This window comes from Leucoraja erinacea, chromosome 19 (genome assembly GCF_028641065.1).
Source record: "Leucoraja erinacea ecotype New England chromosome 19, Leri_hhj_1, whole genome shotgun sequence".
Classification (NCBI taxonomy): domain Eukaryota; kingdom Metazoa; phylum Chordata; class Chondrichthyes; order Rajiformes; family Rajidae; genus Leucoraja; species Leucoraja erinaceus.
Window position 1 is genome coordinate 9925459 of NC_073395.1, and position 22364 is coordinate 9947822.

At 43.3% G+C, this 22364-nt stretch overlaps 1 protein-coding gene across 1 annotated transcript in view; it reads right to left on the reverse strand.

Annotated features, from left to right (window-relative positions):
* The window catches only part of LOC129706196 (metabotropic glutamate receptor 8-like), a 255676-nt gene that overhangs the window by 7195 nt on the left and 226117 nt on the right, over window positions 1-22364 (reverse strand). Inside the window, exon 9 of the mRNA XM_055650257.1 lies at window positions 3855-4101. Coding sequence (XP_055506232.1) covers window positions 3855-4101 — 247 coding nt within the window. The remainder of the gene's footprint in view (window positions 1-3854; window positions 4102-22364) is intronic.

Below are 22364 nucleotides of genomic sequence, written 5' to 3' on the forward strand. Positions count from 1 at the left end.
TTATCAGGCAACTGAACCGTCCAATCCACAACTAGAGAGCAGTACTGAACTACTAATTACCTCATTGGAGACCCACGGACGATCTTTGATCAGACTTTATTGGCGTTATCTTGCACTAAACATTATTCACCTCGGTACACGTGACAGTAAACTAAACTCAAACTAAAACTAATTAAAAAGATTGCAGCATCTTCAATTCATCGTACCTCCATATTCCACCTATCCACAAGCACCCGGCACTTCAGAATACATCGTGACTGCAGAGAAAGGGCATTAGAAGGCTTCAAATACAAATATACCATCACGGGCGGCACGGTGGCGCGGCAGTACAGTTGTTGCCTTACAGTGCTTACAGGGCAAGAGACCCGGGTTCCATCCCGACTATGGACGCTCGTCTGTATGGAGTTTGTATGTTCTCCCCGTGACCACATGGGTGCCCTCCAAAATCTTCGGTTTCCTCCCACACTATATATGGCCAAATGAACCCACAAAACGTACAGCTTAGTAGGTTAATTGGCCATATCGGTGATAATTGTCCCTCATATGTGTAGGGTAGTGTTAATGTGCGGGGATCGCTGATCGGTGCGGACTCGGTGGGCCGAAGGGTCTGTTTCAGGGCTGTAGCTCGTAAATAACCTAAACTAAACTAAACCTTTTCCTGAGGACAATGACCCTTTAATGCATTAAATTAAAATTCAGGTGAGATTTAGTCGGTGTGTTAAATGTTCGATGCAAAATGACGCAACAATAAATATCCCTGCTCTATTCATCAGACTATTGTCGAGGATAACCTAATACATAAGTGGATTTAATTGCTCATCAAGAAGCCTTTTGTTTGCACTTCTGTTTGGTTTCTGAAATGTGCATTCAATCATTCCTTCAAATGTAATGAAATAGAGTGGAATATTGCCTGAAACCAAGGTCATCTTTTAACCCAAGATCATACGTGTAAAATCTAATTTACATTTGCTCTAATGCACCCTTGTGCTAGACAAGGTCTCTTTTATTTGTGTAACTAAATATTTCAGAGAAGAATAGACCAGGGTTTTCATGATAACAAAAGGCAAACACAGCAGGTCAGGCAGCATCTATGGAGGGAAATGGACAGCCAATATATCATACAAAAAAGGACACAAAGTGTTGGAGTAACTCAGCGGGTCAGGCAGCGCCCCTGGAGAACATAGATAGGTGATGTTTCGGGTCAGGACCCATTTTCAAACTGAAGAAATATCAGTCTGAAGAAGGGTCCCGACCTTTGTCCTTAGCTCAAGATTCCAGCATCTGCATTCCTTGTGTAAGCGTTTCACTCTTTAACTTGTCATATACTGTAGTCATTCTGCATGCAAACAAGCCTCTCAGCTCAACCTGCCTACGCCGACTAACATGCCCCATCTACACTAGTCCGACCTGCCTGCATTTGGCCCCTTATCCTTCCAAATCTTTCCTGACCATGTACCTGTCCAAATGTCTTTTAAATGTTGTGATAGTACCTGCATCAACTAGTTCCACTGGTAGCTCGTTCCATACACCCACCTCGGGTTCCTATTAAATCTTTCCCCTCTCACCTTAAACCTATGTGCAGTTGTCCACTGGTTCTTCATTTATTCTACATTTACTCTATGCATTTACCCTAGCTATTACTATGATATTGGGAGGTACAGTAGCACAGAAGTAGAGTTGCTGCCTGAAGGGCCTGTCCCATTGTGGCGACCTAATTCACAAGTTTAGAAGAGTTTGCCCTCGACTCATACTCGCAGCATGGTCGACATGAGGTCCTAGGAGGTCTTTGGAGCTCTCCTTCATGCTCAAGAGTAGTCCCCGTGTACTCGAGGCCTCAGCTAGCTCGCAGCCTTTTTCTGAACATGCTGAAAAAAGCCCGCAAGTAAAAAAAGGTCGCCATGGAAAAAAAAAAAAAATTTTTGACTCATAGGTTTAGTCGAGGTAGGTCATAATAGGTCGGCATGCTATCCTAGGTAATCAGGCAATCGAAGGTAGTCGAAGGTAAAGCGGGTTGGGAAAAGAAAGGTAAGTAAACTGGTAATGTTAAATGCCCGCTAAACTTTATTAAACGTTGTCTGCCTTCTTAAAATTGACTCCATTCCTTCTCCCTCCTTCTCTCCCCTTCTCTTCCCCACCCCCCTCTCCGCGCTCTCTAGAGGACTTACCGTACTGTGCCAGCCGTCTTCCTGTGTGAATTTCAGTCAGTGCTCCCCCGCTGTCCCTGGTCCCCACCCGGTGGTGTGTGTGGGTGTGTGTGTGTGTGTGTGTGTGTGTGTGTGTGTGTGTGTGTGTGTGTGTGTGTGTGTGTGTGTGTGTGTGTGTGTGTGTGTGTGTGTGTGTGTGTGTGTGTGTGTGTGCGTGTGTGTGTGTGTGTGTGTGTGTGTGTGTGTGTGTGCGTGTGTGTGTGCGCAGACGGTCGATCCGGCTCGCGCTTTCATCGCTGTCGGTCGATCCAGTTCGAGATTTTTCAGGCGAGTGCCCTCGAGCTTGAAAGTCGAAGACAGTCGCTGAAAAGTCGCGTCAGTGGGACAGGCTCTTTACAGCATCAGAGACCAGGGTTCTGGTGCTGTCTGCACAGAGTTTGTATGTTCTCCCCATGTGGGTTTTCTACAGGATCTCCAGTTCCTCCCACATTCCAAGGATGTACAGGTTTGTTGGTTAATTGGCTTTAGTAGGGTGTGTAGGGTAGTGCCAGTGTGCGGGGATCATTGGTCGGAGAGGATTTGGTGGGCTGTTTCCACACAGTTTCTCTACACTAAAACTAAACTAAACTCGGTATAGCATGGAGGCAGCACCTTACTGTTCTGTACCGATGGGCCAAATTTCTGGACCCTTCCTAACTAATATATTAAAGGAGGACCTTCAGCGCATTGTCAGTAGCAATCACCATGAAATTACAGTAGTTGCAGCCTTACTGTTCATCTCGTGAATGATTTTATTTTAAAAATAATTTGCTACAATTAAAATGAAATTGGATTATACAATAAATGGGTTTACAATGAATTTTAATTGTCAGGTCAACTCTGTAATTGGCAGGTTAGCTTGCTGAGGGTGTTTGCAAAAGTGTTTGGAAATTGTTTTGGCCGAGCTTATTCAAAAGCTGTCAATGAGTATTTTATATGTGCACAAAAAATTGAAACATCTTATAGCCTTTGCCAATGTTATCTTCTGTTAATGGCACAATTACTATACCCCATTCCAGAAATATGCTGAATGTTTCACATAATTACTTGCACGATTACCAGAGATATCAGGGAAGAGCGATCAGTCAGTAATCTAATATCACATCTAACAATAAGTGTTAGGTGTGATATTAGATTACCCACTTAGTGCTCTGTAGCAAACTGGGGACACAATGTGAGAGCTTACATGGGTAGACAACAATTCAGGTTGGGACCCTTCCTCAGAGTCTCTGGAGAAAAAGGATGGGTGATGTTTCGAGTCGGGACCCTTCTTCAGACCCGAAACGTCACCCATTCTTTTTCTCCGGTGATGCTGCCTGACCCGCTGATTTACTCCAGCACTTTGCGTTGATATCTTTGGTGTAAACCAGCATCCGCAGTTCTTTGTTTCTACATCAAACCCTAATGATCTTCGTTTGCTATGTCGCTCTTGGTCAATGGGAAAAAATAAAATTGAATCTGAATCAATGGGAAAAAATAGCTTCAACAAATAGCTAATAAGCTATTCGTAAACCGGGGAGATCATACATACTCTGTACAGACAAGCATCTGCAGTCGGGTGTCAAGGTGTAAGGCAGTGACTCTACCGCTGCGCCACTTCACCACAGAGTTTATTAAAGGTTGCGATAGTAGAGTGTCAACCAATCGTTCGATGCTGAAAATTGTACTTACTGTTTGTTTCTAGGCTTTCGCAGAGTTCTGTTTTGACCTCTCCATTTGGCCTTTCACTTGCTTTCTGTGACAGTTTGGTAGTCATCGTGGCTGCCGTCACCACCGCCTTGAAGCTACGCTTGCGTTTTTGCATGTTCTGCTCTGGATGAAGGATGATAATGTAAACCTTAGGCATGTACAGCATGCCCAGGGATACAGAAGCACTTAGACTCATGGATATGGTGAGGGTGGTCGTCTGAATGTACATCTGCAAGGAAAAGAAAGGACATGTTAATTGGAGTCCAAGGACCGCTGATATGTACTGATCAAATTACATATGCATTGCTCCTATCAAACAGAGTATGACATGATTGAACAGTGGAAAGATGTGATGCATAAAGAATGTAATTTGTTCATACAACAGGAGGCCAAATAAAATTCGCATAATTTTTCTGCAAAGTTTTAAAGGCTAGTTTTGCGCCATATCGATGTTAAGTTCCAAAATTAACTGAGTTACAATTTCCACTGATGGTGAATTCATGTTTTACGGATAAGATTCCTAAGACCATTACTTTATTGGCGAAGTGGATTTAATATGCTGAGTAAATCAAATCAGACACATGAACTGTTCCCTATCTGTGATGATAAAAAATGACTGGAAGGTGATTATTTTGCAATTCTGCTTCAATCTTGGAATTCAAACCGTACTGATGCTAATTTACAAAGTACTCATTTTAATCCAATCTCTTTAAACCTGCGACAACATAATAGAGAATAGGTGTAGGAGTAGGCCAGTTGGCCCTTCGAGCCAGCACTGCCATTCAATGTGATCATGGCTAATCATCCACAATCAGTACCCCGTTCCTGCCTTCTCCCCATATCCCTTGACTCAGCTATCTTTAAGAGCCCTATCAAGCTCTCTCTTGAAAGTATCCAGAGAACGGGCCTCCACCGCCCTCCGAGGCAGAGAATTCCACACTCACAAGTCTCTGTGTGAAAAAATGTTTCCTCATCTCCGTTCTAAATGCCTTACCCCTCATTCTTAAATATGTACTTAGTCAAAATCCAAATATGTACATCTGCTTAATGAAGCTAAAATCCGGTGTGGATGGAAATCAATTTCTATAGATTCTATAGATTCACGGCAAGGTGGCGCAGAGGCAAAGATGCTGCCTCACAGCGCCAGAAACCTGGGTTGCCATCCCGACTATGGGTGCTGTCTATACGGAGTTTGTACGTTCGCCCTGTGACCACGTGGGTTTTCTCCGAGATCTTTGGTAGATGTACATGTTTGGAGGTTAATTTGCCTGGTAAAATTGTAACGTAAATTGTCCCTAGTGTGTGCAGGAGTGGATAGGCGTGTGTGGCAGTCGCTAGTCAGCACGGACTCGGTGGGCCGAAGGGCCTGTTTCCACCCTGTATCTCCAAACTAAACTAAACTATAAAACGTATCCTCCTAGGGTGCATCACAATTTACAATTGGTCTGCCCGAGATCACAAGAAATTACAGAGAGTTGTGGACGCAGCGCAGTACAACTCACAAGCCAGTCTCACCCACCATTGAGTCTATCTATACTTCATGCTGCCTCTGGAAAGCAACCAACATAATCAAAGACCACTCACAATCCGGTCATTCCCTCATTTCCGTTCTCCCGTTAGGCACAAGATATAAAAGCTTGCAAGCACATACCACCAGATTCAAGGACAGTTTCTTCCACCAGTTCTTGAAGGGACTTCTCAGCAACTAATGCCCCTGTCCCACTTAGGAAACCTGAACGGAAACCTCTGGAGACTTTGCGCCCCGCCCAAGGTTTCCGTGCGGTTCCCGGAGGTTTTTGTCAGTCTCCCTAATGGTCGAAAGTGGTTTCTGCTTCTTCTATGTTCTGGCAATTATTTTAAAAAATTCAAAACCGGCCGCTACTAAAAATAGGTTGCCGTTTTAAAAATCGGTAATTTTTTAGTCGAAGCCGGTTGCGATGCTAGTTGAAGGTGGTTGCCGGAGGTTGCAGGTGGTTGCCGGAGGTTGCAGGTAGTGGAAGGTAAAACCTCCCTGGTGGAATAAAACTGGGTGAAAATAAGGTCTTACCTTCCACTCCCTGCAACCACCTTCAACTAGCATCGCAACTGGCTTTGACTAAAAAATTACCGATTTTTATAACGGCAACCTAATTTTAGTCGCGGCCGGTTTTGAATTTTTTGAAATAATCGCCGGAACATAGAAGAAGCGGAAACCACTTTCGACCATTAGTGAGACTGACAAAAACCTGCGGGGCCCAAAGTCTCCAGAGGTTTCCGTTCAGGTTTCCTAAGTGGGACAGGGGCATTAGGATGTATTCCAAATACCCCAATCTCCCTTGTTGCAGCTTGTGCATATTTTCTTTCACCTGCACTTTCTCTGCCACCGTAACAGGACATTCTCTACAGTTTGATTTTATTTTATTTTACGCTGGTGCTGTAAGGCAGCAACTCTGCCTCAAGTACTTTGTGTTTCCATAGTAATTCAAAGCATTTTAATTTGCAGACGCTGATTGGCCATGTATGTATTACCAACTTCTTCAAAATAGTTCACTGAGTAAAAGCAAATCCCAGTGTGAATGTTTATCACATGTTTTTTTGAGTCAATGCCTTGCCCTTGCTTTGACAAATGGGACCGCTGATGGAATTGTGCCTTCAGATATTGTCGGTGGCTTCAGCAAAATGGAGCCTCCCTCATCTAAAGACATTCGATCATAAAGAGTCTGTTGACTCATCTCTCACGGTCCAGACAACAAACCCCTCTCCACACTACAACACTTGTCACTGCACAGTGCATGAATGATCCCTTGGGAGAGCCCAGAAAATGGTTCTTCCCCTCACATCCTGCAGTGTAATGCAGGTGCACTAAATATAACACAGCAATAAAAGTGTCTTTGACCTTATAACTTACACAGCGTTCACCTGCATTTCCTGGTGAGTGGGGGCTCAAACACACTTGAGACCATTGTAGAAAATATACCTGAGATCAGCTCAACATTGCAGTAATGGATGTTGTTTGCGATCTATTTTAGCTTAGTTAAGTTTGGGGTGGCACGGTGGTGCAGCAGTAGAATTGCTGCTTTACAAAGCCTGAGACCCGGGTTCGATCCTGCCTATGGGTGCTGCATGTACGGAGTTTGTGCGATCTACCTGTGGCCTGTGCGGGCTTTCTCCGGATGCTCCGGTTTCCTCCCACACTCCAAGGGCGTACAGGTTTGTAAACTAATTGGCTTGGTAAAATTGTCAACTGTCTCTAGTGTGTAGGATAGTGTTGGTGTACAGGGGTAGCTGGCCAGCGTGGACTCAGTAGGCCGAAGGGCCTGTTTCCATGCTGTATCTCTAAACTAAACTATACTGGTTTATTGTCTCGTGTACTGAGATACAATGAAAAGCTTTTTGTCGCATGCTAACCAGTCAGCGGAATGACTACACGTAATTACAATCGAGCCAACCACAGTGTACAGATACATGATAAAGGGAATAACATTTGGTGCTATATAAAGTCCGGTAAAATCTGATTCTAGATAGTCCTAGGGTCTCCAATGAGGTAGATAGTAGCTCAGGACAACTCTCTAGTTGTTGATAGGATGGTTCAATTGCCTGATAACAGCTGGGAAGAAACGGTTCCTGAATCTGGAGGTGTGCATTTTCAGATTTCTGTACCTCTTGCCTGATGGGGGAGAGGGGAAATGAGGGAGTGACCAGGGAGAGGCTGGTTCTTGATTATGCTGCTGGCCTTGCTGAGGCAGCGTGAAGTGTAGATGGACTCAATGGAAGGGAGGTTGGTTTATGTGACGGTCTGGGTTGCGTCCGCAACTCCTTGCGGTCTTGGACGGAGATGTTCAAACTAACGCTCCTAGTGTATATGATAGTACGGGTGTCGGGGGTTATGTGGTGAAAGCAGGAGAATGGGGTTGAGACAGGAGATAGTTCAGCCACGATTGAATGGCAGAGTAGACCTGATGGGACAAATGGGCTAATTCTGCTCCTTATAACTTATGAACTTATGAAGTGGCCATTGGTGTTGTACAGGGCACAGTAAAGCTCACCAGAGACGGGCAAAGGCATAGCGTCATACAGAACAAAAACAGGCCCTTCGGCCCAACTCGCCCATGCCGACCAACGTGCCCCAGGCAACAGAACTCTCTCAAGGGTCTCATCAAGTGTTGGACTGGCTTCGCAGCAGAATGTTTTGCTTCTAAGATCATCCTGCTCTTCATTAAATGCCTTTTCCTGCTTCAAAGTGAAAAAGCATGCCTCTTAGCAAAAAATAAATAGACATTATCTGTAAAGTTATGTGGTGATTTGTCATTGTCTGCACAGTCTATTCATGTGGACACAACAAATGTATGTGCCTAGAAGGAGATTTTAATGAAGCAACAAATATAGTCTTTTACTGTTCGATGCATGAACAGCCAAGTAACCACTGGCCTGAAGTACAGGATAAAAGCAAGGTCAGATGACTGGTAATGCATTTTAAAAATGCATCATCAACTCTGGGTTTAGCTTGTGGAAGAGGCAACTGCAGGCCCAATTTAAAATCGGAGGCCAAAATGCTCCCAGAAACATTAATCCCACCAGCATCTATGGAGGAAGGATATCGCTCCAAACTTCGTCCCGAAACGTTGCCTATTTCCTTCGCTCCAAACATGCTGCTGCACAGCCTGAACTACCTCCTCTGGCAGCTTTTTTGTACACCCTGGGTTTGTGCTTACTGAATAGCCCAGATTCTAACTAAGTTGAAGAGAAAGCTTCAAGTAACTCAGCGGGTCTCTGGCAGCATCTCTGGGGAGAAAGGGAATCTGTGACGATTTTCTTCAGACTAGAGAAAGGGAAAGGGAAAGAGAGATTACCACTCATGATGTAGAGAGATATAGAACAGATGAATGCAAGCTATGCAAAAAATGTAACGATGAGCAAGGAAATCAGCCGTTGTTAGCTGTGTGCTGGGTGAAAACCAGTTACAAACAATGAGACGCAATAAGAAGACTCTGCGTAGAATCGGAGAGCAGAATCACAGAGGGAGAGCAACGAGACTCATAGTCATAGAGTGATACAGTGTGGATGCAGGCCCTTCTTTACACCCTACGACATACGTCTCCTCAGCCGGATCCGCCAAGTTTGAGATCAGCTTCCAAGAGGTACCAGTAACCACTAAATATGTGGTGACCATTATTCATCCTCTGGTTGTACCCACCCCATGGTTCAGTGCCATCAACCTTGTCTCCGAGTCAGAAACCTGTGCTGTTAGGTCGCTGAAGATTCTTGCTAGACAAGGGAGTGAAAGGTTACCGAGAGTAGACAAGAATATAGAGTGCAGGTTAAAATTAGATCAGCCTTGACATTTTGAAACAGACCTGAGGGGGTCAGTGGTCCACCCCTGCAACTAATCATATGCCGGTGTTATTGAGCGATAGCTAAAGCAATTAGATGTCATTTTTTGACCGCTATTTACAGTCATGCACAAATGAACAGCTTTTACTTGTGGCCTTTACAACAATCTCTCGGCTCTGCATCTAATCAAAACAGACATTAAAGAAACTGATGGATAGATTTTGGTTCTGCGCAAGATGAGAGCTTCGTTTAAGTCATTTCTGCGTGTCCCTAGTTAATCGTGTATTCAGTGCGAGGATTAACAGGCAATATTTCATCGGAAGGAATGCACAATGTAGACACAGATGAAATGCTCTGTAATTTCAAATGTGGAAATCCTAGCACAAATTCATTTACAGGTAAGGTATTGCCCGCGGCCATGAGATATCATTGCATACAGCAGTATAAATAAGCAATAACATGAAGATGTTAGGCACAGATTCAACTTTCAACAATCTAAACAAGAAATATCTCTGATGTTTTAGATTTTTGTTCTCTACATCTCTACTTCAGTGCTGACCCTCGGACTATCTTTGATCAGACTTTACTGGCTTTACCACGCACTCAACACGGTTGGGCAGTGGTAGAGTTGCTGCCTTATAGTGCTTTCAGCGCCTGAGACCCAGGTTCGATCCCGACATCTGGTGCTGTATGTACGGAGTTTGTACGTTCTCCCCGTGACCACATGGGTTTTCTCCGAAATCTTTGCTTTCCTCCCACACTCCAGAAACATACACATTTGTAGTTTGATTTGCTTGGTATAAATGTGAATTGTCCCTAGTATGTGTAGGATAGTGTTAATGTGCGGGGATCACTGGTCGGCGTGGACTCGGTGGGCCGAAGGGCCTGTTTCCACGCTGAATATCTAAACTAAATGTTATTCCCTAATCATGTAAATGGCTCAATATTAATTATGTATTGTCTTTGCACTGACTGGTTAGCAGGCAACAAAAGCTTTTCATTGTACCTCGGTCGAATAAATCAAACTCAAACTCAGTACATGTGACAATAAACTAAACTAAACTAAATCCCAAGCAACATTCAGTGTTGCAGTGTTGTGCTCATATTTCACTTGGGCAGCTTACAACACAGCGTTATGAAAATTAAATTCTCTAACTTCAAGTAGCCCTTGAAACCCTCTCTCTCCCCGTCCCTCCTGCACCCAACTCATTGAACTAGCTTCAAAGCCGTCTTGTTGAGTCTCATTGTATGAATGAATGAATAGGTTTATTGGCCAAGTATGTACACATACAAGGAATTTGCCTTGGTGCTCCACTCGTAAGTAACAACACGATATACAGTAAACGATTAGGAATAAAACATTAAAACATTAAGAATAAAACATTATAGTTTAAACATGTGAATGAAATAAAATACCAGAGCACAAGGAGGCTACAGACTTTTAGTTATTGAGTAGACCTACTGTTCATGGAAAAAAAAGTTTTTATGTCTGGCTGTGGCAGCTTTGACTTTCTCATTTTTACCCAGGCCACAGCTAATAATGGCCTGGTTCCTTTATCATTGTTATTTGCATATCCTTCATTCAATTGTTCTACGTATATCTCTCTACATCACCATCTATATCTCTCATTTCCCTTTGCCCTGACTCTCAGTCTGAAGATGGGTCTCAACCTGAAACGTCACCCATTCCTTTACTCCAGAGATGCTGCCTGACCCGCTGAGTTACTCCGGCTTGTTGTGTCTATCTGCAGCGTTGAGCTGCTCTCAGGAAGGTACATTTGCAACAATGGTCTCGAGAACAGGAAATTCAGACGACCTGTCGCACGCCGTGCTTTTCACTGTACCTCGGTACACGTCACAACAAACTAAACTGAACTTGTAACTGACGCCTCGTTAATTTTCCGCCCTGCCTGTCGGAGTAAATACCTGTGTCAGATTTTAAACACGATTGCATTTGGGGAAACTGAACCCACTGGTAGAAGCAGAGGGTGGGATGAGATGCGGAGAAAATGGCATCGCAAATGTACTCGTCCCAGTTAATGTTGATAGCTTGAACAGCTTCCCAGCACTTTGGCATAATTTAGAACAGCAGGAAGGAAACAGAAGGCTTCATTGACTATTCTTTAGTATTACATTTCCACTGATGTGCCGTCCTATCATGTTTATCCTCTGGTCTATCAGGGGAAAAAATTTGTTTATCCTCTGGTCAAAATGAAAACAAGCAGCATCACCCCTAGTTAACAATGATCAAGCTTTCCTTGAGCTTCGTCCCCTTTGATGTCTCATTTTCACACCCTACCCTACCATATCTCAGTGTCTCACTCCCGTGATTCTCAGTATGAAAAAGGGTCTCAGCCCATTCCTTCTCTCCAGAGATGCTGCTTGTCCCGCTGTGTTACGCCAGCATTTTGTGTCTATAATCAGTATCAAGAACTGTTCAAGGCTTTACTGTCACACGAAACATTCTTCAGTGCCAAATGCAGGTCTGCTTTTAGTAAATTTCAAATGGCTTCTTTGAAACCAGATACATTTTTTTAAGTAAGTAAGTAAGTTTATTGGCCAAGTATTCACATACAAAGAATTAGCCTTGGTGCTTCACCCACAAGTAACAACATGACATACAGTGACAGTTACGAATGACTCAGAAAACACTAAACATTAATAATAATAAAACATGAATGATAAAACACCATTGATCAAGCATGTAAACCAACAAAATACCAGATCAAAGGGAATCTACAGATTTTTGGCTGTTGAGTAGAGCAACTACTCATGGATAAAAACTTTTTTATGTCTGGCTGTGGCAGCTTTGACAGTCCGGAGTAGCCTTCCAGAGGGGAGTGATTCAAAGAGTTTGTGGCCAGGATGAGAGGGGTCAGAGATGATCTTGCCTGCTCGCTTCCTGGCCCTTGCAGTGTACAGTTCATCAATGGAGGGATGGCTCCTATGCTATAATAAATCTGTCATAAATTAAATACACCTCCACTTCCTGAGAAGACCGCGTTGTGTGATGGCCATGAAGGCACATCAACGCCTCTACTTCCTTGAGTGAATTTGGGGAAATTCGGCACGTCTCCATCGACTCTTACAACCTCTATGGATGCACCATAGAATGCATACCGCCGTGTTGCATCACAGTTAGACACAAAATGCTGGAGTAACTCAGTGGGCCAGGTAGCGTCTCTTGAGATAAGGAATGGGTGACGTTTTAGGTCGAGGCCCTTCTTCAGACTGAAAAAGGTTTTTATTGTTCCGACTTCATTTGGAAACATCTCTGCCCACGGCTGCAAGAAATTACAGAGAACTAGATGTATCCCAGTCCATCCCACAGACCAGTCTCCCCCCCATAGACTCCATCTACACTTCCCGCTGCCTCAGAAAAACAAAGGAGGACTTTGTAACGTTGTCGACGCCCTTTATGTAGTGACTCTTTGCATACCTTCGGTGTGCAAACCAAAGAATATCACTGTAACTTGTTGCATGTGGCAAGAAAGTATCTCTGATTCATTCATTCATAGTATAGAAGGGACATGTTGGTCGGTGTGGGCAAGTTGGGGCAAAGGGCCTGTTTCAACACTGTATGACTCTGTGACTAATCCTCGGTGCACGTGACAATAAACTAAACTAAATGATCTTGGGAATGGCAAAAGACAATAGACAATAGACAATGGGTGCAGGAGTAGGCCATTCGGCCCTTCGAGCCAGCACCACCATTCAATGTGATGATGGCTGATCATCCCCAATCAGTACCCCGTTCCTGCCTTTTCCCCATATCCCCTGACTCCGCTATCTTTAAGAGCCCTACCCAGCTCTCTCTTGAAAGCATCCAGAGAACCTGCCTCTACCGCCCTCTGAGGCAGAGAATTCCACACACTCACAACTCTCTGTGAGAAAAAGTGTCTCTGTTCTAAATGGCTTACCCCTTATTCTTAATTTATATGCCTTCGGATTATTTTATACGTAATAATTCTCAATTGCTGCGTGCCAAAAGGCTAAATGGCATGACTGAGAAGGCAATCTTTGTGAATAGTCCCAAAGCAAGTATGATTAGGTCAAAGATAGACACAAAATGCTGGAGTAACTCAGCAGGTCAATGATTAAATCAAACGGGCTTTCCTGGGCCTGGTCCTGGGCCTGGGCCTCCTCCATTGTCAGAGTGAGGCCCAACGCAAATTGGTGGAACCCTTGATTTCCCTCTCTCTCCATAACTCCCCCTGCCTAATTTCCCAACAAGTCAGACTGTCCCTGATTAAATTTTTATCTCTGTTTGCTTTGTTGTCATCTTCTCCTGGCTAACAATGGTCTATTCTACATTTTCCGTGATCCCCATCGCTTTTGATGTCTCATTTTCACACCTTACACTTCCTTATCTCTGGGTCTCCCTCTCCCATGACTCTCAGTCTGAGGAAGGGTCACCCATTCCTTCCATCCAGAGATGCTGCTTGTCCCGCTGAGTTACTCCAGCATTCTGTGTCTATCTTCAGGCAAACAGACTGCTTGGGAAACAGCTGGATGTTCTTCCACAACAAGGGCCAGCTGTTGGCACTGGAAATCTCCACCTCTGGCTAAAATATGTTGTTAATTAGCGCCCTATGTTAAAATAGCACAGGGAGGATAAAAATAAAGCAAACACAGATTTTTGCAAATTCCTCACAACGTTAAATCACATAGTGTCATGAGCTTTGAAACAACGCTTCATTTATTTCATGTTTCACAAAAGAAATGAAGCTCAATTGGCACCTGCGTCCAAAGATTATTTAGTGGGGCCGGTTAGCTCAGTTGGTTTGAGCGTGGTGCTCACAACGCCAGGGTCGTGGCTTCAATCCCTGTCAGGGCCACGTTTTACACGTGCAGCGGTAGAGTTGCTGCCTTGCAGCCTCAGAGACCCGGGTTAGAGTCTTACTACGGCTGCTGTCTGTACAGAGTTTGCATGTTCTCCCCGTGATCGGGTGGGCTTCCTCCGGGTGCTCTGGTTTCCCCCCCACACACCAAAGACGTATAGGTTTGTAGGTTAATTTGCAAATTGTCCCCGGTGTGTAGGATAAGGATAATGCTAGTGTACGGGATGATCGCTGGTCGGCGCGGACTCAGTGGACCCAAGAGCCTGTTTCTGCGCTGTATCTCTAAAGTCTAAAACTTGGAGATTATGTTCCATGAAATACTCGAAACTTAATAGATTTGTGCAAACTTTGCAGACTTTATTATCACAAGGCTCAGATGTAATGCTATAACACTGGTAAATAGTGTCAAAGCTCTCATTATGGTTCATAAGTTATAGGAGCAGAATAAGGCCATTCTGTCTTCAAATCTACTCCGCCATTCAATCATGGCTGATTCATCTTTCCCTCTCACCCCATTCTCCTGCCATCGCCCCATAACTCTTGGCTCTCGTCCCTGTCACTATGTGGGTCACGGTTCAATGACCGGCACTGTTGTGTCACCATGGCAACGGGTTCTTCTTCTTATCGAGTCCACACACAAGATTAGAAGTTGTTCAGCCGGAGCTGAACACACCTCGCGGCATCTGCATACAATGGTGTCTGTCTTGTCGCTTCTTGTGCGTTGTGGTGGAAAGATCGGTGGAAACAAGGCCGCGACGTGAACGCTCTTTCCTTGATCCCCATGGCAACGGGTGAGACCAGGCGTCAGGCAGCATTTCAAGTATCTGCAAGCAACCCGTTCTAATTATGAGTGACCAAAAGCCAACCATATTCTCATCATCTGCAGAGAGTTGACTTTACCCATCTTTACGCAAGGCGTGCATTATGGCGACTGACTGGTTACCCGTTTAATGTAACAGCATTTCTCACGCGTCTCAACATTCAAACAGAAACGGGCTAAAAAAAAAAGACACAAATGCTAGTTTAAACCATCAATCATAGTAACTTAGGAAAGAATGGGTCACGGCAGATCATCTATCATTTGGAGACTACCTGAAATATAATTTGACAATATTTTGTCTTCATTTGTGGCCCATAATATGCCTTCAGACACAAGCAATGAAGTCACCTATCCATCATTTTTAGAAATCCAGAAAAGATTGCTGCAAAAGAGACTGACATTACTACAGGTGCATAAATGTTCGTTCCTCCAGCGCAATTTTTTGTCTAGATTATTTTTGTTAAAAACCTAATGTTTCACCTGCAGAAGCTTCTCTTGTATCCAAAAATTCTGGTGTCGATATTTTTTAATTGATCTTGTACCAAAATAAGGCTCGTACGACGACGTAAACAGAGTATATCTTTAATTTAGCAACTCTGTACAACAGCAGCAACAGCAACAGCCTCGTGTGCAAGCCCAGGCAACTCCCTAACTGCCCACACCCCAGGGTTCCAGTCACATCCGGTTACTGGAGCCTGGCTTCTGTCACACAGGGTCCTAGTGCCCGTCTGCCCAGCCTTACACTATTATTGCATAATACCACACACAGAAATATGTTCAGTTTCATGTCTTGTATTGTGAAAAAATGTCTTGTATTGTGAAAAAAAGAGGGGGAAATGTAGACACAAGGAATTGTAGATGCTGGAATCTTGCATAGAGCATAAAGTAGTCCAACGGGTCAGGCAGCATCTCTGGAGGACATGAACAGGCCACGATTTGGGTCGGGACCCTTCTTCAGACTCTTAATACTGAAGGGTCAATCTGAAGAAGGGTGCTGACCCAAAATGTCACCTATCTCACTCCTCCATAGATGTTGCCTGGCCTGCTGAGTTACTCCAGCATTTTGATTTGTCCTCAACGTTCCAGAGTTTGCAGTTTCTTGTGTCTACATTTTGCTTCTCTACTGTGAAACCACTTCAGGGAATGCCTACTTTGAAGAACTTCTCCTCCTCACTCCAAAGGGAATTCTGTGAAACTCACTTTTCACTGCTCCCTCTCTGCTTGCTGAGAGTCTGAACAAGGTTCCTGTCCCAAAACGTCGCCTAGTCAAGTTCTCCAGAGATGCTGCCTGACCCGCTGAGCTACTCCAGCACTTTGTGTGCTCCGTTACAATGAGCGGAAAATCTTCTGGGAACTCTGGCTGATTCCAATTCAAGTTCACAATGCTCAACATCGAGGCTTTTAACCATGGTGACACCTGCTAGTTGTAACGTGTGTTCAGTTGAAATGAAAATCAATGCCCAGAGAGAAAAATTTAAATTAAATAAAGCGTGCCTATCCGTTAGCATTTTTCGTGCTGACAAGGGGAACTGTGCATTTACAGTAAGCAGCCAAACTAATTTACAGCATCAGTTTAGCCTCTGCTGCTCTTGGAAGATAGACTTCCACCGCTAATCCTTTAATCCCAATAGCTAGCGTATTATTTATAAAGGCAGATTTGATACATTTTAAGTATTGTATCTTCCAGTGGGTTGTAAATATAGTGAATACATTATGTCATGTTGCCGCTAGTATATATATATATATATATGTAGTGTATACTCTCCAAGGGGCAACACTTGAACTCACCAATATAAAAGCCGACCAAGGAGGAAGGAATAACTAAAGTCAAGGGGATAAAGAATAGAATGGAACAGTGTCGCCCATCTGGGTAGTGGGAGAGATTTGGGAACAATCATTCGAAATAAATGTTTTAATTGATTTCTAAAATTAATTTGGAAAAAAAAAACAAATTAGAAAGAAGACCAAGAATGATATTGGAAATTAAAATAAGGAAATGGCAGGTATATTAAATTCATAATTTGCATTTTTATTTATGGTTCTTTTTTAATTCCTCTGATATTACATGAAGCTAATATTAATCCCCGTAGAATTAAAAATACATGCAGGCAGCCAGCTAAACTCACTGATTCATTTCTCATCATTAAGAACTAACTATCTTCTCATCTCTTTTTTCAATTGGTATGAACGTCACTTGAAGCCAATGAATGATGCTTTATCCACAAACCAAGAATCTGGTGTGGGTAGCCGAGGTCTTTGGTGGAATTACTGTGAATGGCTACTTGTTTAACATTGAGGCAGTCTGAAGAAGGGTTTCGGCCCGAAACGTTGCCTATTTCCTTCGCTCCATAGATGCTGCTGCACCCGCTGAGTTTCTCCAGCATTGTACCTTCGATTTTCCAGCATCTGCAGTTCCTTCATATAAACAATAACATTGAGGTATTACTGATGCACCCCGTTAGTTCAGATCAAAATTAACACGAGTAAAGTAACAGTTGCAAGATAGACATAAAAATGGTAGAGTAATTCAGCGGGTGAGGCAGCACCTATGGAGAGAAGGAATAGGCGATGTTTCGGGTCGAGACCCTTCTTCAGACTGATGTCCGGGGGGGGGACACACTAAAGATGACATAGAATGCTGGAGTAACTTAGCAGGTTTTACAGCATCTCTGGAGAAAAAGAATAGGTGACATTTTGTGTCGAAACCCTTCCTTAGACTATATCTATATATAAACATATATATACACACACATATATAAATAGATGATATACATAAATATTATATATATATATAAAATAGATGATATACATAAATATTATATATATATATATATATATATATATATATATATATGTGTGTGTATATATAAATGTGTGTGTGTGTGTGTGTGTGTGTGTGTATATAAATGTGTGTGTGTGTATACATTGCATTCAGAAAGTATTCAGACCCCTTCACTTTTTTCACACTTTGTTACGTTACAGCCTTATTCCAAAATAAATTAAATTCTTTTTTTTCTATCATTAATCTACACACAATACCCCATATTAAAAAAGCAAAAACAGATGTTTAGAAATTTTTGCAAAGTAATTACATATAAATAACTGAAATATCACATTTACATCAGTATTCAGACACTTTACACAGTACTTTGTTGAGGCACCTTTGGCAGCGACTACAGCCTCAAGTCTTCTTGGGTATGACACTACAAGCTTGGCACACCTGTATTTGGGTAATTTCTCCCATTCTTCTCTGCAGATCCTCTCAAGCTCTGTCAGGTTGGATGGGGAGTGTCGATGCACAGCTATTTTCAGGTCCCTCCAGAGATGCTCGATCGGGTTCAAGTCCGGGCTCTGGCTGGTCCACTCAAGGACATTCACAGACTTATCACAAGGCCAACTCCTGCATGGTCTTGGCTGTGTGCTTGGGGTAATTGTCCTGTGGAAGGTGGACCTCCGCCCCAGTCTGAGGTCCAGAACGCTCTGGAGCAGGTTTTCATCAAGAATCTCTCTGTACTTAGCTCTGTTCATCTTTCCCTCAATCCTGACTAGTCTCCCAGTTCCTCCCGCTGAAAAACATCCCCACAGCATGATGCTGCCACCACCATGCTTCACTTTAGGTATGGTACTGGCCAGGTGTTGAGGGGTTTCCTCCAGATGTGAAGCTTGGCGTTCACACCAAAGAGTTCAATCTAGGTTTCATCAGACCAGAGAATCTTATTTCTCATGGTCTGAGTGTCCTTTAGGTGCCTTTTGGCAAACTCCAAGCGGGCTGTCAGGTGCCTTTTACTGAGGAGTGGCTTCCATCTGGCCACTCTACCATAAAGGCCTGATTGATGGAGTGCTGCAGATATAGTTGGCCTTCTGGAAGGTTCTCCCATCTCCACAGAGGAACTCTGGAGCTCTGTCAGAGTGACCTTCGGGTTCTTGGTCACATCCCTGACCAATGCTCTTCTCCCCCCGATTGCTCAGTTTGGCCGGGCTGCCAGCTCTATGAAGAGTCCTGCTGGTTCCAAAGTTCTGCCATTTAAGATTGACGGAAGCCACTGTGCTCTTCGGGACCTGCAATGCTGCATACATTGTTTTATACCCTTCACCAGATCTGTGTCTCAACATAATCCTGTCTCGGAGGTCTACAGACAATTCCTTCATCTTCATGCCATGGTTTTTGCTCTGACATGCACTGTAAACTGTGGGACCTTATACAGACAGGTGTATGCCTTTCAAACTCGTCCAATCAATTTAATTTACCACTGGTGGACTCCAATCAAGTTGTATAAACATCTCATGGACATCTCTGGATGAACCTAAGTCTCAATTTTGTCATGGCAAAGGGTCTGAATACTTATGTAAATGTGATATTTCAGTTATTTATTTTTCATTACTTTGCAAAAATTTCTAAACACCTGTTTTCACTTCTGCATTCTGGGGTATTGTGTGTGTATTGACAAAAAAAAATGACTTTAATCCATTTTAAAATAAGGCTGTAACATAGCAAAATGTGGAAAGAGTGAAGGGGTCTGAATATTTTCTGAATGCACTGTATATACAGTATTATATATTTATATATATAAATAAATAGACACACACACACACACACACACACACACACACACACACACACACTCACACTCACACACACACACTCACACTCACACACATATGTACTCACACACATATATATCCTCACTCTATCATTCACCTTTCTTTCTTTCCATTGAGACCTGATGCAATAATTCATAAAATGAGCACTAGATCAGCTAGCCACGTGAAAAAATGCTTCCCAACGTGGCTGAGAAACATTTTAACCCTAATATTAAGATTACGGATTTAGACTAAAATGTAAATTTTTGAAAGTACATGAATATATTAAATAATTGAAAATGCATAACTGGCATGATGGTATGCTCCACTGAAGTCAGACTTGCAATTAAGATTTGAACTGTAAATTAAAATTCCAGAAGCACAATGGAAGATTGTTTGTACGAAAGGCTTCCAATGTTGTTTTTTGATGATTGGCCTTTACAAAAGCTCCTTCCTCCGTTATGGGGGGGGGGGGGAGGGGGGGGGGGGGGGGGGGGGGGGGGGGGGGGGGGGGGGGGGGGGGGGGGGGGGGGGGGGGGGGGGGGGGGGGGGGGGGGGGGGGGGGGGGGGGGGGGGGGGGGGGGGGGGGGGGGGGGGGGGGGGAGGGGAGGGATGATCGGCAGATCAAAATAAACCCCGCCTGTGGTTCCGAATGCAATACTCAGACTAAACTGCAGCAGGGAGCCGCTTTGCAATATTAATGCATCCTTTCGTTTTATTGCGTATTAGCTCGTGTATTTCCTTGGCTGAGAGTTAATCTTTGAATTGGAGCACTGTTAGGTCAATTTAAATGTTAATATCATTGTTGAGCGGGGTGCACAGATGTTCTCTCTGGGTGATGCCCTGAATAGTTAATGAGCAATCTGGAGTTTTGCATTTAAGCACTCAAGTTTACATTTTAAAACTTTTAATTGAAAATTGGTTTTGTCAATACAATTATTGCATTCTGCACATCTGTGCCCTTCTACATTGCAAATTATAGAATGCCGTGGACTAGATTGATGGATGATCTCAGAAAATCACAAAGCATTTTGTACCTAATTAAGCCTTTTTGTGGTAAAATCTTGATTGTTCTGCAGAAAATCCAGCAGAATTTTACTACATCGGGATATCAAAATCGTTGAGGGTTTAAAAAAAAAAGTGGTCGGGCAAGGTATCGAGAACGTCCCTCTCTCTTCGACTAGTGCCCTGTGATCTCTCATCTCAACAGGCAAGAAAGAAGGCTTCACCCACCATGCAAGATATAAGTGGGAGCGTTGTTCTCTTTATCTAGAATGGGATTTAAACCTTCTGGTCTAGAGATAAGGTAGCTGCCATTTAACCAAAGCCAGCATCAACCATATTGCTAAATAACGATGTTGCCATATGTTGACATTGTGTTTCTGTTTTGAAATCATTAACAATGCAATTTAAGGTCACGTGCAAAATCATAATGGTGTGCAGTGAATGGAAATCCAAGTATAATGGCCCATTCTCCCTCCCCACCAAAATATGGGAGGCCAGTTTTTTTTTTACTCATCTGCCCTTCCTTGCAAACATCAGTGAACAGAGGAAACTATAGCAGTGACTGTAGGAACACACTTACATCAGGCACATGCCCTGAATAATAAAATAGACATCTGTAATAAAAAGGAACTACACCATAGCTAGACACAAGGAACCAAACCATAGATAGACACAAAGTGCTGGAGTAACTCAGTGGGTCAGGCAGCATCTCCGGAGAACATGGATAGGTGACATTTCGAGTCGGAACCCTTCTTCAGGCTGATTGTAGGGAAAGTGTGACATAATATGAGAGATAATATTAAAAATATATTAAAAACAGTATATATATGTGTGTGGCTGTGTATCATGTATATATATAGATATGTACACACACACTCACACACACACACACACACGTGTGTGTGTGTGTGTGTGTGTGTGTGTGTGTGTGTGGCTGTATGTGTGTCTTTGTATTATATTGTAAATCTAATTGAAATTTTGTTACCAATTTCTGCAGATAATAGTTTGGACTGACGTTATTCATTGCTGCCTTACATAGAGTTGCTGCCTTACAGTGCCAGAGACCCAGGTTCGATCCCAACTGTGGGTGCTTGCCTGTGCGGAGTATGTACATTCGCCCTGTGTGGGTTTTCCCCGGTAACTGCGGTTTCCTCCCACATCCAAAGACGTACAGATTTGGGAATCAATTAGGTTGGTAAAAATTGTAAATTGTCCCTCCCGTGTGTACGATAGTTTTAGTGTATGGGGGATTGGTGGTCGGTGCGGACTCGTTGGGCCGAAGGGCCTGTTTCCGCGCCGTACCTCTTATTTAAACGAAACTAAAAAAAGTCTCTCCACATTTTCTAATGGAGGAATGGTCAGGAAGAAATTGACATCAAGGCATTTAAGTGACGAGATTTAAGAATGGTATGTACATGCAACTTCGTGTGCATTAAATCATATGCTGAAAATGGATTAGAATGGGAGGTCCGTTTGGCAACTTGAAGGCTGATGGTGCCAGGTCTAACAGCATCATCCAATTATAATCGCACAATATGCACCGTGATGGTACAGCTGAGTCAGGAAAATAACAAGTAAATAAATATACCAAGGATGTCCACTGAATAAAAGCTTTCACCTCAGATTTCACTGACAGTGTGTGTTCCTTACATGTACTGGCACCTTGTCAATTCAAATACTACACTCTCGCTCACTGTTATTTTCCAGTCAGTAATGATGTGATGTTGAGTTCATATAATAGAAAGTGATTCCACATGTCATTCTATCCAGTTTCATTTTGTTCCCCTAAAACATCCTGAAAGGTGTTGCCAGAACTCGAGGGCCTGAGCTATAGGGAGAGGTTGAGCAGGCTAGGACTCTCATGTTGTTGTACACCTCTGTAAGATCACCCCTCATCCTCCTGCTCTCCAAGGAATAGCAGTACAGGAGGATGAG